Source organism: Ascidia mentula, chromosome 4 (assembly GCF_947561715.1).
Source record: "Ascidia mentula chromosome 4, kaAscMent1.1, whole genome shotgun sequence".
Classification (NCBI taxonomy): domain Eukaryota; kingdom Metazoa; phylum Chordata; class Ascidiacea; order Phlebobranchia; family Ascidiidae; genus Ascidia; species Ascidia mentula.
Window position 1 is genome coordinate 8,661,159 of NC_138569.1, and position 19,041 is coordinate 8,680,199.

Sequence of the window (19,041 nt, forward strand, 5' to 3'; positions counted from 1 at the left end):
TATGTAGCACACTAGAACGTTTAGTCGAAAAATATACTTTTATTTGATTAAAAACAAGCAACATGACACGACAAAATGAATGAAAACAATGGACGACTATGTACTTGGACCAAACATTAACCACATTGAAATTGCACATTACAGCCTTAACATTAACTTGGAGCCTCTTCCATCAAACAGGTTTTGTTGTGTATAACTTGTAAAATCCGCAATTACCCATGTTAATTGAGCGAAATTGGGCGTGCGATAATACAAAAGGCAGATGCTATGTAAGCCCGTTCTACAAAATCAAAATGCCAGTGAACTACTCTTAATTTGTTGAGTCGCAGCAACCACTAGAAATAAATTATTTTGAGCTTTCCATAGCCTTTTTCAGCTTCCTGTAGCGCTCCGGATTTATACGCACTTTGTCTTGTTTCGTAAAAACAACTGGCTCCGGAAAACGAGGATCACGCTCATGGGACGTCCTGTCACGTGTTGTCAGGTTGTCACGCGCCGGTGTTGATTTCCACTTGCTCTCTAGCGATGCTAAAAGATTCCGGTCATCTCGGTGGGGCCCGGATGCAACCGGCGTCATATTGGCCAGGGTCCGTTTCAGGACCGCCATCTCCTGTCGGTGATTGAGTAACCGCTCGAGGTCGCTAGACATAACGCGCTTGGTTTCGCGCAGCTGCGAAATATTGAATTGAGAATTGATCGAAATATTGGTCTGGTTTTGGTAATAAATAAAAACAGTTCAATGCAAACATAAGTAAACACCGCCCACTGGCAACAAAAGGCCCGTTGGGTCATTTAATATGCGCCCGCCAAACACTGGTATGAATTAGTGTTGCTTGCAAACGCTGTTTATACTGAAGTTTAATATAATTTCAGTGCCACGTTTTTTGCTTTTCGGTTTGAACTTTTTGTTGCATATAATATAAATTAGTTCATAAAACTGCAGTTTACTCGCATGGACTACTAGCTCCTCTGTGAAATTTTGATAATTTCTGACCCTTGAGTCAAAAAGTTTGCAAACCCCTGGTGGAAATACCGTGTTTTATAGGTAGGTGCTCACTTATAACCACACTTTGGCCCAAGTAATACATAGTAATACTCTGCACTTCTTTTACAATATCCTCACATTTTCGTTATCCGTCTTCAGTTTGTTAACTTCCTCCTCCAAATCCACCAGCAACATCCTCTTCTTCTCCAGTTCCTCATCTCTCTTCCTCATGCTCTCGATCAGGTAGCTGTAAGGTTGGCGAGTCTCCTCCAGCATCCGTTCCGCATCACTCAACTTCTTCTGGAGTTGTGAGATGTCCTCCCCTCTTCCCTGTAGGTCGGACTGGAGGCTCGTGTTGATCTTCTCAAGCTGGAGGACTCTGATATACGTAACACGATTTAATTTCTGCCAACTAAGTTTTCATTTAATTTGAGATGTTTTTCTAGTTGAATTGTGTCTAGAGATGAGTGACGATATTACAACTCATACATTTTTAAATGAAAGTTTATATACTTTGAATCTCCTGTTGTCTTTATGGTCAACAAAGACTCACATTTTTAACACATATTTTTTTCCAAATACTAAAGTAATATGGAAGTCAATGTTAGTAATTTTAAACATAACACGACATGTCATCCACATTAAAGTGTCTTTTTATTACCTTCTGGCAAGGTGTAGGCTCTGCTTCATCCGTTGTTTTGCTGTTGTCGGAATGTTAGCTCCGTATCCGTACGAAAAAAGAACTTTTTCCGCTTCGTTAACTTTGTCCTGACCTCCAGTAACCTCCACCTCGGCTGCTTGCATCACAATGTCGTCCATATCCTGCATGGAGCGCATAAAATAAAAATTCATATGAATTTATAAAATGGCAGAGGTCGGCAACCCATCACTCCGGAGCCGCATATGCCTTTCAACCTCTGTAATGATATGGAATACAGAAACGCAAAAGGATTTCGTGTAATTAACTCAATCTTTGCATGTATCATTAAAGATGAATATGTCGTTTCGTCAGAAGGTGCCGGGTTTCTTTAGTAAAAGGTTATCACAAAGGCTGACCTTAATTATTGCAAATAGAAGTATATTTGAATAAGAATACTGATGATGCAGTATGGGCGAAAATATATATTCTGTACACCAGTATCTTGAAAGTTTGTGCAAAAATTTGGGTTAGTTTTAGTAATCACTTTTTGCAAGAATTTTAGTGTCACGATCCCAAGACAAATCAAAGTTGTCTGTGGGGTAACTATGCTATATATATAAACATCTCTGTTTATTAAAAGGTTCACCTTCTCAATTTTTTCGTATGTGCCAAGACGGGACTTGAGGTCTCGAACCGTGACGCGCAATTCGGCGTCGGTGGCTGCCGTCTGTCGCTGGAGGTCGCCATAGTCAGCTGTGACCACCTCTAACTTACGACTCAACCTCTCTCCTTCCTCCTGAGCTTTGTCCAAGTTCTTGCAAGTCTCTTCATGAACCAACTGAATTAAAAGTACGTTGAGTTTCAGGTTTCGTCGTTCAAGTTCCGGATCCAGGTAATGCGATGTCAGTATACACAGTATTTAGTTTTACATTTTTACTTTGCGTTTTAATAGTTTGGGAAGAAATATCCGAATGAATTTGGATATGGACGTGATTGTTTTTTAAACAGCTACAACGAGAAAATTATAATATTTTTACAAACTTACAAGTCAACATTCAACAAGGAACCGACTTGGAAACCAAATCAATCTCTATTGATGCTGGGTAAGGCGACCGAACATTAATAATTTAAAGTTTGTATCGAAACGGGAAAACCGTGAAAGGAGGTCAGATGTCAGAGATATTAAATCAAAAAGGGGCTTGGTTAAAAAAAATCTACAATTTTAAAACATTTTCCAACCTGCAGTCGGTCGAGTTCGAACGTTTTAATTCTGGCTTGATTCTGATATTCGGAAAGACGCGAGTCGATACTCGATTCCAACATCTTTAACTCGCTCGAGTACAAATCACATCGCTTCTCCGTTTCGTCCCGAAGTTTTGCCATCTGGATTGCGAAAAAAAAACATGAATAGTGAATCTGGTTCCCTTTACGTTTTATCGCCTGGAGGTTCAGCAGTTTCTTGTGACGTAACAAACACGTACTTGATCGCGGTCTTGGAGCGCCACGTCACGAGCCTCCCGCAAATTTCGGTTCTCTCTTTCGTAGGATTCTCGCGAATCAGAACGCAGTCGTTCCAGTTCCGAATCGGTTTGCATTCTGTTGGTAGTAAAGCACAAATTTTTATATTTCGCAATTCGTAGAAGTGCAAAATGTTTAGCTGTCTCAATGAGCCTGGATCACGGCATTTCATTTTCAACATCTATTTCTCGCAATTACTCACTGTAAGGAGGTGGACATTTAGTTTTTGAGAAACTTTTTATAATTTTTTTATAAATATATACACTATAAATTTTTGTACAGGGCAAAAAGTTCGCTTGCACATTCCCCCTACAACCGCCTCGAGCTCCTGCGTATTTACCTGATGCGGTCGAGCTCTGTCTGAAGTCGCCTCTCGTACACCAATCTCGCCTCGTCTCTTGACGCCGCATATTTCTCGTAGAGTTCCTCTCGTGCGGTTTTCACGCGTTCCAGTTGCTCCTGCGTCTGTCTCAGTCGGTCTTCCGAGCTTTCCAACTTGGCGCTGCACTCTGAGAGATTCTTGGTGAGATATTCCTTGTCCTGAGAATTTAGAAGTGTGTTTGACCGCATAATGTGTTTAGGTGGAGAGTTAACAAGACAACGTGACAAGTTTCGCCATGGCATTGTTGTAAATTCTTGTTTCTTACGCACGCTCTCCAATATAAAAATAATTAAAGACGCGAAAAATTAATAATGTTTATTGTTATGTGAACGCGATGCGACTGACTGGAACTATATACAATGCAATTTCAAAAAACCGATGTCCTTTGCGTTCTGAAGCATATGTAATTTGTACTAAACTGCTAATGTCTTAAATAGCATTCTGACTTTAGTGAAATACAGCGTCGAAATCATATGTGGAAGTATTTTACCTGTCGGAGAATTTGCATTGTTTGGTGCATGGAATCAGTTTCTCGTTTCATATCCGACATCTCTTTGCAGGTTGCAAGATGTTCTGCCTCCAAATATGAATGTTTTTTCATCAGTTCGGCATGCTCCTTGTCCAGTCTAAAACAAAACAGTATAATTCTGTGTTTGTTTGCTGGAAGTAAATTCTTTCGAAAAGAAACTTCTTTGACACTAATAACACCAGTATGCGTTGTGTCAGGTGTCATAATAACATGGAACAAATTAAATATTTGTCGATTTTGGTGCAGAATGCTCATGGTCGCACCTGTCTCTTTCGGTAAGGACGCTGTCGAATCTTTGGGCTTTGCCACTTCGCTCATCCAGGGCTTTACGAGCGTTTTCCAAGTCAGCAGTTAAAGTTTGGACTTGCAATTCGGCGTGCGCTCTTCCTCGTCGTTCCTACAAAAGTTATAACTTCTTAGTTAAATGGCTGTTAGAACTTTGAACATGTTGGCCTTCCTCAAGTTTAAAACCTAAAAGATAGTGTGTATCTATAAAACAGCCAACTTTGACATATTACCTGCATAATAGTTTGCTCGTGGCTGTGCACAGTGTGTGACAGCTGAGCAACATCAGTTGACAGTTTGTCCCGTTGCACTCGCAAGTTGTCACTTTCAATCTTCATGGGCTGTAAACCCTCAAACAGTCTATAAAGAGTTTAGTTAGTTAAATCTTTCATTCAGACAAGTTTGGCTTGTAAAGCAAAAACATTCATTCCAAATAGTGACACATTGTTGTGAATCAATTGTTGTGCATGTGCAATGCATATGTGTACAAAAGAAAGGTGTTTTTGTAATATTGTTCCATAATGAAACTATTTAATGCTATGACTTTGTTTCTTTTTACAAATTTAAATCACTCACAAACTACAAGTTTCGTATTACAGGCCAATACTAGTATGTTTTTGGAAATTTTGTTCCTTATTTGGTAAAACTCATTAGTGCCAATATTAGCACCATATATTGTTAAACATGCAAGACACGCATGCCAACATTATTTGTATCCGAATTATTATAAAAAAGCAAAGAAAATCACCGTAGTGAGAAATATTCAGCAACAGTCAAGTTGTCGGATGGTTGGGATTTCAGCTCAATGTATTCTTCTTCACTAATGGTGTTGTCTCTTTGAAGCTGTCCCTTGATATTAGTGGCCTTCGCTTGAAGTTTTCTGTTTGTCTGTTCCAGCTCCCTTTGTCTGCAAGGACAAATAAATTTTATGAATAAATGATAATTCTGAACACCACTAATGGCAATTTCCTTTGTCATAAGCAAACTATGATATTCATCTAATTGAGAAAACACAATTTGTACAAAATGTTACCTGTCCAGGATAATTTTCAATTCCTTTTGGGTTTCATCATGGCGTTTTCTTGAATCGTCTTGTTGAATTGCTAAGGCATTTTCAAGTCTTGCTTGCAAGATCTTAATGCAAAAAAAAACAATACTTACTTTACCCATATGAAGATGTGACAGAATTGCCTTTGGACAACAAATTACAGCTTTTGTAAATAAAATAAAATGTGTAATCATGTCCAAATGCAAACTTTTATCTGTGCTAGTATTGACTAATTAAAGCGAGTAGTGGTTAAAAATGTATCACCTGTTTTTTGTGCAAAGCATCGTGCAATTTTTCCTCAAGTTCCTCAGTTTTGCTCATGTGTTGGGCTTTTAGGTTGTCAATGACAAGGGATTTCTGAGACAGCTCAATCTTCATCAGTTGTAAGTCATGCAATAACTGCTTTCTTTCATATTCGTTCTTCAGTCCTCTTTTCCTGACACCTTAAAAATTTTCATTCATTGTGTAAACATCTCCAATCAACAATATACCCACTATTCAATCACATGGGTTATGTTCCTATTGTTTTAATTACAAAAGATGTATGTAAAAAACACACTTTGTGAATAAAAATATTCACATCTTGGGAAAAACACAGACAACACTGTGACTAACAACTAAATAAGTATCAAACCTTTTAAATCTTTACGGCCGTGAAAGTCGCTTTGGGACAAATCCGTCAACTCTTCTGCCCCACTCAAACCTGCTAAATCACCAGTATCGCCTAAAGCACTGAGAGACATTGACGTGTCCGTGCCACCATGTCGTGAAGTTGAACGCATGGACGGGTTGCTGTCTTTATCCGACATTGTAATATTTTTCCAGTACAAACGTGCAACTCTTTCACTATTTGCTCAACGGAATGTTTTGAACTTTTCGCTCTTCCAACGTCGGCAACAGAGCATGACAAACTGAGCATTCAAGCGTAAATTTATTCATGTGTGCATTGTAATGACGTAGCCCGTTGGTTTCAAATGAATTAAAGCCAAAAGAAATTTGTTAATGCATTGCTAAAGATACATGAACGTAATATATTTACGCTTGACATAATGTACTAAGTTTTTGTGTGACGCCAACAATCTGTTACTATTGCCATACCGAGCACGACGCTTTCAGTCATGCACGGATAGATAGCTCAATAACAGACTCTGACCCATTCGCCCAGCCCACGAGCCACGACCCGGTGTTTTAGCATTATCAAAATCTAATGCAGTTGTTGTGAAACATGTTAAGTGGGTTGTTGCTTTTGCTCTATCAGGCTGACTTTCTTGTTTGCACAACAAATAGACAACAACCCCATTGTAAAAACGGAATTTTGCAGGAGTTCGTTTGCGCTGAAAATTTTTTTCCTGCTAACGTTTTTTGGACAAACAAAGCACCGGTTGTGAGTTTATAGTTTGCGCGAATTGCCGATAAAATTTCAAATGTGAAATGTCATTCTTCCAGCCTATATGAAATAATACATTTATCACAATATATATCATATTTCCTGGAACTTCATTGATCCGCAAAGACAGATCGAGGCTAATTCCTGTTGTCACTTTTGACATTTTCTCTATTTATCAGAATATCTTACTTGCCAGGAAAAAATCTTTTAGTAATTGCACGTTTAGAAGTCATCCTCCATAATGGGGATGCAGGTGTTTGATCTTCAATTGCTTGTTGGGAGAGAAAACATCATGGGAGACAAGCCAAAGATATGCATTGAAAGTGTGGAGACTTTTGGCAACAACTTGTATGTCGGCACAAATGATTGTTTTATTCACCATTACTTAATGCATGGAAATGATGCTGTTGAAAAAATTCAAATTGTTGCAGAGCGACAAAACAAAAAGCATCTGGGTATGAGAAAACCTGTGGTTCAAATCAAGACTGCATTACCTTTAAATCAACTTCTAGTGAACTGTGATCACACTCTATTGTTGTTAAGCATGTTTGACCTCACCCTTCAAACTTCATTGTCTGGCAAAATAAAAAACATGAAGAAATTTTGCATGGATACAAGACCATCCAGGCAAAACCCCTTTTCAGTAAAAATTTGTGTAAGTTTCCAAAAGAAGAAGTCACTTCAGATTTACCAAATCCAGGAGGATCAGGTTATACCTATGCAAGAAGTGAATTTTGGCGAAAGCCCACGGAATATGGACATTGATGACCGTAGTATTTGTGTTAGCACCGATACCTTGTACACGATGGTTAATTATGAAACAGGTGCAAGGCAAGAACTCTTCTCCTTTCCACCAGAAGATGGAACATTTAGGCTTGTAACAAGGGTTGGACCATCTGAATTTCTTGTCACTGCGGCAGAGTCATTAGCTGTGTTTGTTTCACCAGACGGTACCTCCAATAGACCACCGATACAGTGGTCAATGGGTGTGTTTGCAGTGGGCGTGGTACAGCCATTTATAGTGGCATTGGATGATGAGTTCATCACTGTTCACAGTATGCTTGACCAGCAACAAAAGCAATCCTTGCCATTTCAAGGGGGAATGTGTGCACAACATTGTGAGGGTGGTTCTGTAATTGTTTGTACACCAAAAGATATTTTTGTCCTTGTGCAAATACCACTACAAAAGCAACTAAATATGCTGATAGCAAATAAACAAGTGGATGAAGCTTTGTCTCTGATCAACGCATCAAAGCGAAAACTAAAGCGGGAAAGGTACAACAACATGCTGAAAAGAGTTCAATGTATGTCAGGTTTTGTCCAATTTCAGGAGTTTGAGTTTGATGAGGCATTGCAGCTTTTCACTGATGGAAGAATGGATCCAAGGGAGTTAGTTTCCCTCTTTCCTGACTTGCTTCCGAAAACTTCCAACTTTAAAAGAGCTGTTCCACCATACCATCATATAGCCAATATCACCAAAATGTGTGAAGGGGACAAAGCACAAATTTTAAAATGTAGAGAATTTTTGGGTTTGTATTTGGAGCTGATAATGGATGAGCTTTCAGGATGCAATTCCCATACCCCTCCAAAAGTTGTGGAATCCTTGAGCCCGGAGGAAGTAACTGTGTTCACTGGAGAAATTTTGTTTTCAACAATGATTGTGTTTGCTCAACTGGGCCAAAATAAAGAACTACAGCACTTGCTCCAACAAAAATCATTGCAAAACAGTTTGCTTGACACCATTTCATCAGAAAACTGTTTGTCACTTATTGAAAGCCTTAAATGCAATGGATGTCACCATACTGCTGCTATGTTCCAATTAAAAAATGGGGACATGCATAGTGCTATGACCACTTGGAGGTCCATTGAGATGGGAGAAGTCACAGACGACTCGTTTCCTGGTTTAAACTATGTGGCAGACAAACTAGCTGAAAACTGCAGGGATTTGGACATGCTCTGGTTAAATGCTGAATGGGTCCTGCAGGTCGATCAGGCAGCTGGTGTAAGGATTTTCACAAATCATGATGCCCTCCCTTCTGTTCCCAGTCCCCAGAACCATCTTGAGCCAGATGATGTCATCAATTTTCTACATCAGTTTCCAAATGCTCTTATGGATTACTTAAACCACATGGTGATTGTAAAGCGTTCCCAAAAAGAAAAGTACCACACACATCTGGTTGCACTTTATTTGGAATCCGTACTTAATCTTAAGTCTGCAACCTCTCAAGATGGGACTGCATTACTTTCTGCGCGCAAAAAACTCCAGCGTATTTTAAAGGAGTCAGATCTGTATAGGATTCACATTATTATAGGAAAAGTTCAAGATGCAGAGCTTTATGAAGAGCAAGTCATACTGCATAGCAAGCTGGGAGAACATGAAAAAGCTTTGGAAATTTTGGTCCACAAAGTTAGAAATTCATTTGCTGCGAAGGAATATTGTATAGAGCAAGGAAAGGGGGACAAAGCCTTTCTGCAACAAATGTTTCAATCCCTCTTAACAGTTTACCTCCAAGACATCACAGCCACAAGAGGTAACACAGGGTCAATGGTTGCAGTGGTGGATCTTTTAAATGGACATGCAGACGACTTTGACCCTGAGAAAATTCTCCACTTGCTGCCATCTCAATGGTCGCTGGCACTCTTGGTGGAGTTTCTTCACAACAGCTTGCGCTCACCTCTCCATGAATGTCGTAGCAAACTGGTGGAGCACAAGCTTCTAAAGTCTCAGCTTCTGCAATTGCATAAGCAGCAAAACATCCTATATGCAGCACCAGTTGTAATGCGCGAGGGGAAAAACTGTCCAGTATGCAGTAGAGTCATAAGTGACGGTCCATTTGCAAGATACCCAAACGGGCTAGTAGTTCACACCCAGTGTGCTAAGAACAAGTACATATGCCCAGTAACTGGGAAAATATTTAAGGTGTTAAAATGCCCAGATCATAAGTTAAACATAGCAGCTACATAGTTTTTGTGTTTGGATGTAAGTGTCTGCTAGTTTCTTGTACCCTGATAGAATGGTTACAGCTTTGTTACCGAAAATAACAAAGGTGCTGATAAAACAAATAATATTATTAAATAGTGCATCACAGTGGGTGCTTTCTATTGCTTATTTTGATAGCCTTGAAAATTTTAATTTCCTTTCAAATTTGTTTTATTGTGATTCCCCATTTATTGTTTAAATCACTGTCACATCTGTGCAATTCTAATTTTATTGTTCCCTTAAGTCAATGTCATGTTATGTTCACCAACGCATTACTCAAATAAACATTGATATTTATGCAATGGTATTTTATACAATTCCCAGAGCAGAAAAGTGTGGTCCAGTTTATATATATAAAAACTTAATGGTTCAAATAGAGGATGTACTCAAAATGTAAAACAATTGTCGCTTGCACAGTTAAGCACATAATATACACAATCATTTTGGGATTGTACACTACAACTTCCATATCACTGTAAAAACCCAAGCTTAAAAAACAAGCAATCTTTGTAAAAAAAAACATCAACACAACAACGTAAATTAAGAAGCAACCAGACATTGTTGTCACCAGAATACAGCAAGTTCACAGTACAAGGTTTCAAAATTTTTCTCTGGAATATAAATTTAGTGGAGGCAACGGTAGGGCATCAATTAAGACAGCCTTCGGTGCTGCTTGTTAACACGATAGACCATATTCATCCCTTGGGTATTGGTCTGGTTCAATACCAATCTGTCGCATTTTTATAGCAATGCGGAAAAGGTTGTGATAGCACTCTGTCCTGAAAATAAACCCAAACAAGGTAAGTAACTATGGAAAACCAATCAGTAAACAAAGTACATATTGGTGACAGCATTTGTTGACAAATGTTTTAGAATTTTTAACGCAAAAAAGCGAGCTGCAATTCTTGCACATATTAATTTGATCTCATTTGTCATAAAACCAGACATTTGTAATTACTTTCAGTTAATAGCCAACCAGAACATTTTCATTAGCAGTATGCACTATCTGCGGGTAAATGATTAAAATGTTAAAACGAAGACCTACTGTGCTATTGCATTGTGAATGCTGTTGCTCCACACATAAATGCCACGGCGCCTTATCAAAACAGCATTTATGTCAGGATAGGATCCGATAATAGCAACCACGTGCTTTGACAATTCCTCATTCGACACAGTATTTTGAAGAATAGGAATCACAAGGATGTCATCAAACCTTAATTGCATTTGTTTGAAATTAAAAAGAAATACTCAAATAAAGTTGATGCTCCAGGCCACTAAAGATAGACAGCGATAACGTAGTATATACCTTTTGCCAGGACAATTTAAACCAAAAGTTTGCCTCAAAGTAATTACCAAAATTGTGAAAAGCAAAACTAAACAAAAAAAAAATAATTTACTTGTAAACACGTCCATAATTGGAGTTGTGTATCTCACAAATCATCTCCTGGTGAGTTATACGGAATTCACTTCCTTTGAAAAGCAGAGACGCCAAAACAGCATCATCACTTCGGCTATGCACAACTGCACCTGTATACATGCAGCAACAACAATTAACACTATTCTTGACCAAATTTTACTACACGAAAATGTAAACCTGTTGAGCAGTGTTTCTCAACCGGCAGCCAGCATTAATTTGTTTACTGGTTCTCCAACAGATTTTTATGCGGGTGCAAAGTACATACTGTAGCATTATTTATTTTTCTTTCATGTCAATGTTTTTTTTTTATTACATTTTACCTTTTATTTTTTGAAGTCACTGGGTCATAAATGTTGTTTTAAACTTTACTGGTCAGAAACTGCAAGAAGGTGAACAAACCAGTGCTGTAGTGCATTATATATAGTCCAAGCTATCGCATTTGAGGAAAGCATAAAAAAAACTAAAAAATAAGTTCCTTCTCCTATAACATACTTTACCTGCTTTTGTGTGCTCATGAATTTTTACAAAAACTATATCCAAGTCTTTGACTGCTTGTGTGGTATTGATAGACTGAAGGTCATAGCATGAAAATTCTTTAGACTTGTAATTTTCTTGTTGGTTCAAGGCAGTGTAGATTTTGCTGAAATATGAACAAAATTATTTCATATTTTAAAAAAGATGCACGATGTAAAAAAAGGAAATAACAAACACTGTTTTTATGTGGCTTTAAATTTATATTAAATTTGTTTAATGACCACAAATTATTAAATTCTAACAAAACCACGCACATATGTAAAACAAAAAAAAACAGTGACTTGATATATATATACCATTTATACTTACTTATGGTTTAATATAGACACACCACCACTGTTTCCTGGTGACCAGCCAAAAGCATGTATTTGTTGACTTGCTTCAAATAGCTCAGCAAGTGCATTATTTTGGTGTTGGTCGGGACTTGCTGTGTCTTGTGCATTTTCCTTAAAGCCGTTAAAATGTACTTCAGGCTTCATTAAGAGAGCTTCTTTCCTTGGTCTGCCTCTTTTGCGTCCAATGACTGGTGCAGAAGGTCGATTTATAATTACATGTTTTTTTGGCCTCCCTGCTATCTGGTTCATCTTTCTGTATTTTCTTTTAAACATCATTGAAGAATCAGAATATTTATTGGGGACTTTTTGCATACGCTTGGGAGTGTTGGTAGCATTCTGAATTTGGGAATATTGATTTTTTCTTGGCCTACCACGCTTTTTCTTCGGAAACATTGGGTTTTCTGTAGTGGAAATATCATTGTAATTCTTTGTTTCACTGTGATCCTCTTCCCATGGAACACTTCTTTTGCAGCTTCTTGGCGATTTAATTTCCAAAACAGACAACAAACTTGTTGGTGTTACTTCTTTGGGAACAAAACTATCCGGAACAGAATTATTGGCAACAGAAATGTTTTTTTTGGGGCGTCCACGCTTCTTTTTGGGGGGCATTTCAAACAGACTGGATGTTACGTCAGTTTTTAGTTTAGCTTGTATACTGCCCTGGTTGCCAATCCTTTTAATTTTCCTTGGTCTACCACGTTTTTTGCCTGTACTAGGCTTTTTGCTGGCCTCTTCTATGGCTGGAGCAATGTTCACTTTTACATCAATAGCAGTGGGTTTTTCAATATTCTCATTATCCTGTGGAAAGCCAAAGAACTCATCCATCTGAAAATGAATTTTTGTTTGTTAACATTGCTTTAGCAAAAATATGTTTGCAACATTCCGGATTGGAAAGTTGCAAGTGTAATTTTTCATTGCAAAACTGCATAAATTAGGCAATGTTTGCATGTATACATAATGTTTTACTAAAACTTTTCTATTTTTTTATCTGGGCAACATTCATTTAAAAAAGTAATACAAAAAAAAAAAAAAAATTGTAAAACACGGTATACCTCTGCACCAAACAAATTATTGTTTTTGACATCTTGTTGTTCAGTATCAAGTTCATCATCATAGGAAAATGAGTTAACGTCCATATTTCAATCACTAACGTGTTACGTTGCTATCTAAACTAAATTCAGTTTAGAAGAATTGCAAGCAAAGTAAACTTCACACATAAAAATGGCCCAAGTAAAAAATGATATGTTTTTTTCAAGCCCGAATGGTGTTAGACCAAGTTGGTCGAGTCGTTAGTTGGCCATATAGGAAAAACGATTTGCCTCAATTGTTCGGATATTCGCTATCGCAAACGTAGACCAAGCCAATAGGAATAACAAAACAATTTCATGTACCATTTTCCCCAACTTGTGTAGAAAGTAATGTACGCATGGTAGGTTAGCACTGTTGCTTCGGGGGGCGGGGGCGCCATATTCAACCAAGCAGAAAAAAAGCAAAGTGGCCTCAATAAACACTGGAGAGCGCAATGACGCAACCATAGTAGGCTATACTAAACATGTTTCTCTGGTGAACTCCACACCTAATATCTCAGATATCCCCAACAATACAAACATTCACAATAATGTAAAATGATACCTTTTTACAAGATACCAAAATTTACGTTAGGTAAAGAAAGACGTACAGGCAAAGAAAAACGTCTGGAATTAACGGCAATTAAATTAGAGGATACTTAATTTTAGATTCAACTGACATTTTCTTTTCTGATAGGACCCAATTAAAAACACCTAATAATCCGCCCGTATTCACGCAAAAGGGCCAGAACCATATAACCGTATAACCATGTATAAAGCCGGTAGCCGGCACCCTCCACCTTTTTCTACCGCTATCGTGGTTTATCGCCAAAAGATGTGCTCAAGTGCAACCCAGCATCCCCGTCTTCCCGTACCGCGAAGAATAAGATGCGTTCGATACGACGAGAATGCGGGGGGGTAGCATACCGCATGCAAAATTACAATATGAAATGAAATCTCTACCTCAACCTACCATATCTACGGATCGAGGTACGTATCTACATCCTTCTAGTGCCCACCCAGACATGTGTATCGGTTTATCGCATCTCAACTGCTGCGATGTGGACAGATGTTCTCGCAACAATTCAACTCATATACCACCTGTCGTTACCTATACAAAAATTATTGATCGTAGCAGATTGCCCCAACAAACATTTGTAAGGGACTTGCAACCTATTTTTTAACAATTAAAGAGAAAATACTTTTGAAGAATTTTTTTTCAACATAGAGTGCCTTCTTATCCCTCCTTAACTGACGTGTCTGCAAATAACAAAGTGTCACGTGTCACAAGATACAAAGCAACCACCTGTTTGTTTGGTTATAAATTCGAAATAAAGTACAGTACTAAATTATACAGTAAGGGATCGCTTTAACTTTGATAACTACATTATACTTGCTGGTGCACTGTTTTGATAAGAAGTCTCCTACTAAACAACTCCATTTGCACGAGCTGGAATTTTTATGTTAAATTGACTTTATGTGGATTGGAGTTTGCGAGGATCGCTAATATCATTGGTGAAAGTAAAAACAAATTCATACTGCTTGGAACGATTCAATTTATACAAAAAAATAAACCATTGTGTGGTCGTATATACTATACGTGAGATTACCTGTATACCTATATAAATTTAATGTTTGGGACACACCATTAATCTCTATTTAATAGAATCAGTGAGACATACCAGCCGTTGAATTCTTACCAGTATGATGTACCCTAGTGCCGACAAGAATTATTTTAACGGAATAAATATTTTTTGCCGGTTCCCACTTCCTTTCGCCACTGCTCAAAATTCATATCAACATCTTAAAAAGAAGTTTAGGCATCGAATATCGAATATTACGGAACTTAATATAATCAGAAAAAGCGGCCATTTTTACACTTTTCGCTTTGTAGGCGTTTGGCCGTCACAAATGATCGTCCTAATAATTTGTATTTAAAACAGTAAATCTTGAATATCAATTTTATGTCGGCCACTTCAGTATGCTATGTATGACTTTGAGTATTCTGGAGTGTCTGCATGGCAAGGAGGTATTTGTGGTTGAAGCACCAAGATATCCACTGCCAGAGGGCATTTTTGTGTAACAACTTGCGTAACACACTTCACAGGGACAATGAACTGTTTTTGGTCGCCTGACAGGCGCTGGACTGTCGTGGGGAATGCTATTTTTGCGAGGTAGTGTTCACAAGACGTATAGATATCCAATTCGAGACGTTGACTTGGAACCTAACCTAATGTGAATTATATCCTTAACGCATCGCCTTTTTCCTGTATTGATTTCGGTTGTGGGCGAAATCTACAATTAGATCGCCAAGTCAGCAAGGTAGTTAAAACAGGAAAAAGTCGATAGTTTCACAATCTATCGCATTTTGCCTGTTTTGACCACACTTTTGACTCTGCGCGACTCTCGCAATAAATCATGTTAAAAGCATCATCAATGTCTATGAAAATACATGGCAAGAATTAGGTGAATATAAAAAGGATCTCCTCTGTCTCACAACACTCCCTTCACGCAACCTGACACATGCAACGGGTGGAAGCTTTGAGAAAACACAGAAAAGATAAAGACACGGGAATAAAAAAAAACAGTATATGTGTTAAAGAGCATATGCCACGGGTATGACAACTTTGCGTAAAACTGAAGGTACATCTACAACAAACATACATCCAAAGTATTGTTCTGTGTCAACTAAAAAATGTAGAAAACAGCACGAAAAGTAGCGGCGACCAAAATTCGTAAACCATTTGCGCTGTGGCGAAAATGACATCACACAAGGCGCTCGCGTCGAAAAAATGCATTGTTTAGATAGGAGAAGGCGCCTTATATTGCAGATATCGAATAGTTTCATACATAGGTGAATCCACAGATTACGTCACCTCAAAGGTCAGGACAGGGTTTTACATCACACAAAAACATGTCACGTCACAAACCAAAGAATTATTTGTCTCTAATTATCATAAGACCATTGGGTATAGCAGAAACGACATTACTCTGTACTTCGATAAGACGGGAATGGTGCGTTTCTTTGCTCAGTGACATTATATGACGTCATTTTGGGTGTGATGTCATAACTTTAACCTCACCTATGTGTTAATTTTAATTTGATGATTCCAACATTTGTACTATATTGCGAAAAATACATTAGTGGTTGATTGTGGCGAATTAAATAAATCATTTAAGACGAGCACTCGTAGACAACGCTACTGTCGGACAAAAAGTGGTACTATGACAGAATAACTGTGTTGCATAATCAGCTAATTTGGTCTGCCTTTCTCGGCGGTCAAAATTCAATTAACCTACTTCTATCTTTTGCAGTGAGTGGACAAAACGACCATGCTAAACAGACTTTTTGTCTCCGTCGTGTTTTCAAAAGTTCCATGTATCATGTTTAGCGATCATAAACGCTATAACAACAAGAACACCCTGTCCCAGTAACTGTTTTATTATTACACAACTAAATAAGACATAATGGGTCGAAACAGCGGACATCTGTCTGCAGCTCAAATTAACATTAAAATCCGTTTGTTGCACTTGTTCACTTGTTGTCCCCTATTTAATGCAATATTATACTAAACCAGTTTTACAGTGTTTTCCATTCCTACGCATAAGGCATGCTGCCAGCACTCGCGCACGACCGAAGCGCCTATGACGTCACGCAACAATAATCTCGGTTTCGCATCACGATTTCGTTCGCAGCGGTAAAAATGCGACTTTAATAAGCTGTATCTCAAGAAACCAGTCGCCGTATCAAGCTACTTAAAAATGTTTTAAAGTTATGAACATCTCTTAGTTTAATTATTAACATGTTTGATTTTTCCGTGTCACATGCACTTTAAAGCAATGTGGACAAACAAACCCATCATTTGCTCCGCAGTAAAATCATGTTTTGGAAAATAATTTTTGCGTTTATTTCATTTGACCATTTATCTTCAGCCACGTCCAAATTTGCGGTGCGCGGTTGTTCAACGATTGTGACATCATAACATCGTTCCCGAGCAACGAGTGGCAAACATGTTATTCGTTTGTCCCACATATTGTTCCCTACATATGTTTCATGTCGCAACATATAAAAATTGCAAAATGTTGGATTCGATTTGGTCCAACAAATTTTTCTCTCCTCTAATACAAGTGACAGAATCATTCTAAAAACGCAACGATACCTACCGACGCCAACATTCCGAAACTCTGGCAAAAGGTTAAATGCTGCTCTGCCAATGTTGATGTCTTTTGATGTGCTGTTACATGTTGCTTCTCAGTTTATTTGAACAGATCCATTGTTATATCTGAATGAGTGTCACACTCGTAAATGGTGCAACAATATTGCAGAAATATATTTAAAATTAAAAGTTGAACTATTTAAGCTAAAGAAAATGGTCTTTCAATGTTTTTTGAATGAACGAAACCCACCTGAAGGAAGTGACTCTAAATCATGTGAAAATATATGAAGATACGCCATTTATTTCTGAATAAATCGAGAAGGATATTTGTCAATAAGAGCAATTGAAGTGTTACTGGATAGATCCGAATGTTCCTCTGTATAAATTTTATCAGGAAATTGCATGGTCAAAGACACAGACAAGCTTTCTAAAATATTAAATAGCGAAACATAGTCACAACAAAATTATGCTCAATCACAATTTTAGTTGACATACAAACGTATAGATTACTTGTGAGAACGGTTGTTTCAAGAGAGAAAGTGGAGTTTATTGTTGGCTGATCTGAACCCAGAAAGGTCAGTGATTTTGCCGATATGCGATACTCTGTGTTTGGTCTTAAACCACAAATTTTAACATGAACATTGCTTGTATTCACTTGAATGTTTTGGAGCTGTCATCTATGTTCAGTGATGGTTTATGGTGCTGGATGTATAGTGTTTCCAGAATTAGCAATTTGGATTTGATGTTACAATTGTGTACAACTTTGGGCGATTTGTATTAAAGTGATGATCCGATTTTTCCCACAGGTGGTTGCTGACCTCACTTTCGGCTTTCGTTGAGAGATGATGCTCCTTCATGCGAACGGTAAGGTTGCGCGTGGTTTCACCAATGTAAGTGGCCCCATAGGAGCAGGTGAGTTGGTACACAACATTACAGCGGTGGTGGAGTTGTTGCTTGTCCTTGAAGCGCTTGGAGAGGGAAGTGGTATCGTGGATCATACGCAATTTGATCGGGAGAATGCTGCGTGTGTTTGATCGGGAGAATGCTAATGCAGGTGGAGATGAAATGGGATGGAAAGCCATTGTCCATAAGCATGCGAGAAATATTGCAATACTGAGCATGCAATCCTTGGTAAGTATAGAGCAAATTTTATACGCTCTGTGTAAAAAGCAATAAAGAATTGTGCTTGTGTTGTAATGTGAAAAATTATTCAATGACCACAAACCTGATATGAACCGTAGTGAAAGTCTTGATCAATAAAAGCAAATAAACACGTTTCCGTCCGGCCAGTGACGTTGGGACTGAATTCCGTGCCTATATGCAGCAAGCTATCACAAAAATTCATGTTTAGCATTGTCTGTCTCAAAAGAAATTACTTTCACTTTATTTTTGGAAGTTTGAAATATAAAAAGGTAAAGTATATTCTTACCAAATGAACTCTGAAGCACTGCACATACTGCCAAGATTAGCAACAACAAACGATACATTTGCTACAGCTTGCTACGAGAAAATATAAAACAAAATGTAGAAGTCGGATGCATTAAAGTGCAATAAAATAAAATAAATAATGACAATTATTTGGTACATTTTAGTCACTAATAAACTGTTTTTTAGAGGATGCTACAAATTTCAGCAGACTCTAAATATATCATTCTGCAGCGTAACATTACTGGAGACAAAAAACGCCAACTTTTGTTCTGTAAACTAATGTTGTCAAACGTTTCGCTAAACGCAGTCGCCTACCCTTGCTCCCACAAACCGCTGAACACGAACCGTT

The 19,041-nt window shown here is 38.0% G+C and overlaps 3 protein-coding genes and 1 long non-coding RNA gene across 4 annotated transcripts; 1 reads left to right on the forward strand and 3 right to left on the reverse strand.

Annotated features, from left to right (window-relative positions):
• Positions 1-79: 79 nt before the first annotated feature.
• On the reverse strand, positions 80-6,234 carry LOC145898579 (progesterone-induced-blocking factor 1-like). The gene is made up of 14 exons (XM_082987087.1): positions 6,022-6,234; positions 5,652-5,830; positions 5,373-5,473; positions 5,088-5,246; positions 4,573-4,699; positions 4,318-4,451; positions 4,016-4,151; positions 3,484-3,683; positions 3,107-3,221; positions 2,865-3,008; positions 2,272-2,463; positions 1,647-1,807; positions 1,124-1,364; positions 80-670 (listed from the first exon to the last, which is right to left on the reverse strand). The coding sequence occupies exons 1-14, from the start codon at positions 6,194-6,196 to the stop codon at positions 347-349; spliced, it is 2,388 nt and encodes a 795-aa protein (XP_082843213.1). The 5' UTR covers positions 6,197-6,234; the 3' UTR covers positions 80-346.
• A 743-nt stretch (positions 6,235-6,977) lies between these two features.
• LOC145897454 (transforming growth factor-beta receptor-associated protein 1-like) lies at positions 6,978-9,787 on the forward strand. The gene has a single exon (XM_082985756.1). The coding sequence runs from the start codon at positions 7,016-7,018 to the stop codon at positions 9,737-9,739; it is 2,724 nt and encodes a 907-aa protein (XP_082841882.1). The 5' UTR covers positions 6,978-7,015; the 3' UTR covers positions 9,740-9,787.
• Positions 9,788-9,977: 190 nt separating this feature from the next.
• Positions 9,978-13,493, reverse strand: LOC145897455 (uncharacterized). Its single transcript, XM_082985758.1, has 7 exons — positions 13,432-13,493; positions 13,093-13,206; positions 12,015-12,865; positions 11,669-11,811; positions 11,152-11,281; positions 10,800-10,967; positions 9,978-10,533 (listed from the first exon to the last, which is right to left on the reverse strand). Exons 2-7 carry the CDS (start codon positions 13,174-13,176, stop codon positions 10,431-10,433), a joined length of 1,479 nt encoding a protein of 492 aa, XP_082841884.1. The 5' UTR covers positions 13,177-13,206; positions 13,432-13,493; the 3' UTR covers positions 9,978-10,430.
• Positions 13,494-17,271: 3,778 nt separating this feature from the next.
• Positions 17,272-18,766, reverse strand: LOC145899234 (uncharacterized). Its single transcript, XR_014402474.1, has 5 exons — positions 18,694-18,766; positions 18,490-18,592; positions 17,775-18,422; positions 17,515-17,691; positions 17,272-17,390 (listed from the first exon to the last, which is right to left on the reverse strand). It is a non-coding gene; the product is annotated as an uncharacterized LOC145899234 (long non-coding RNA).
• Positions 18,767-19,041: the final 275 nt, after the last annotated feature.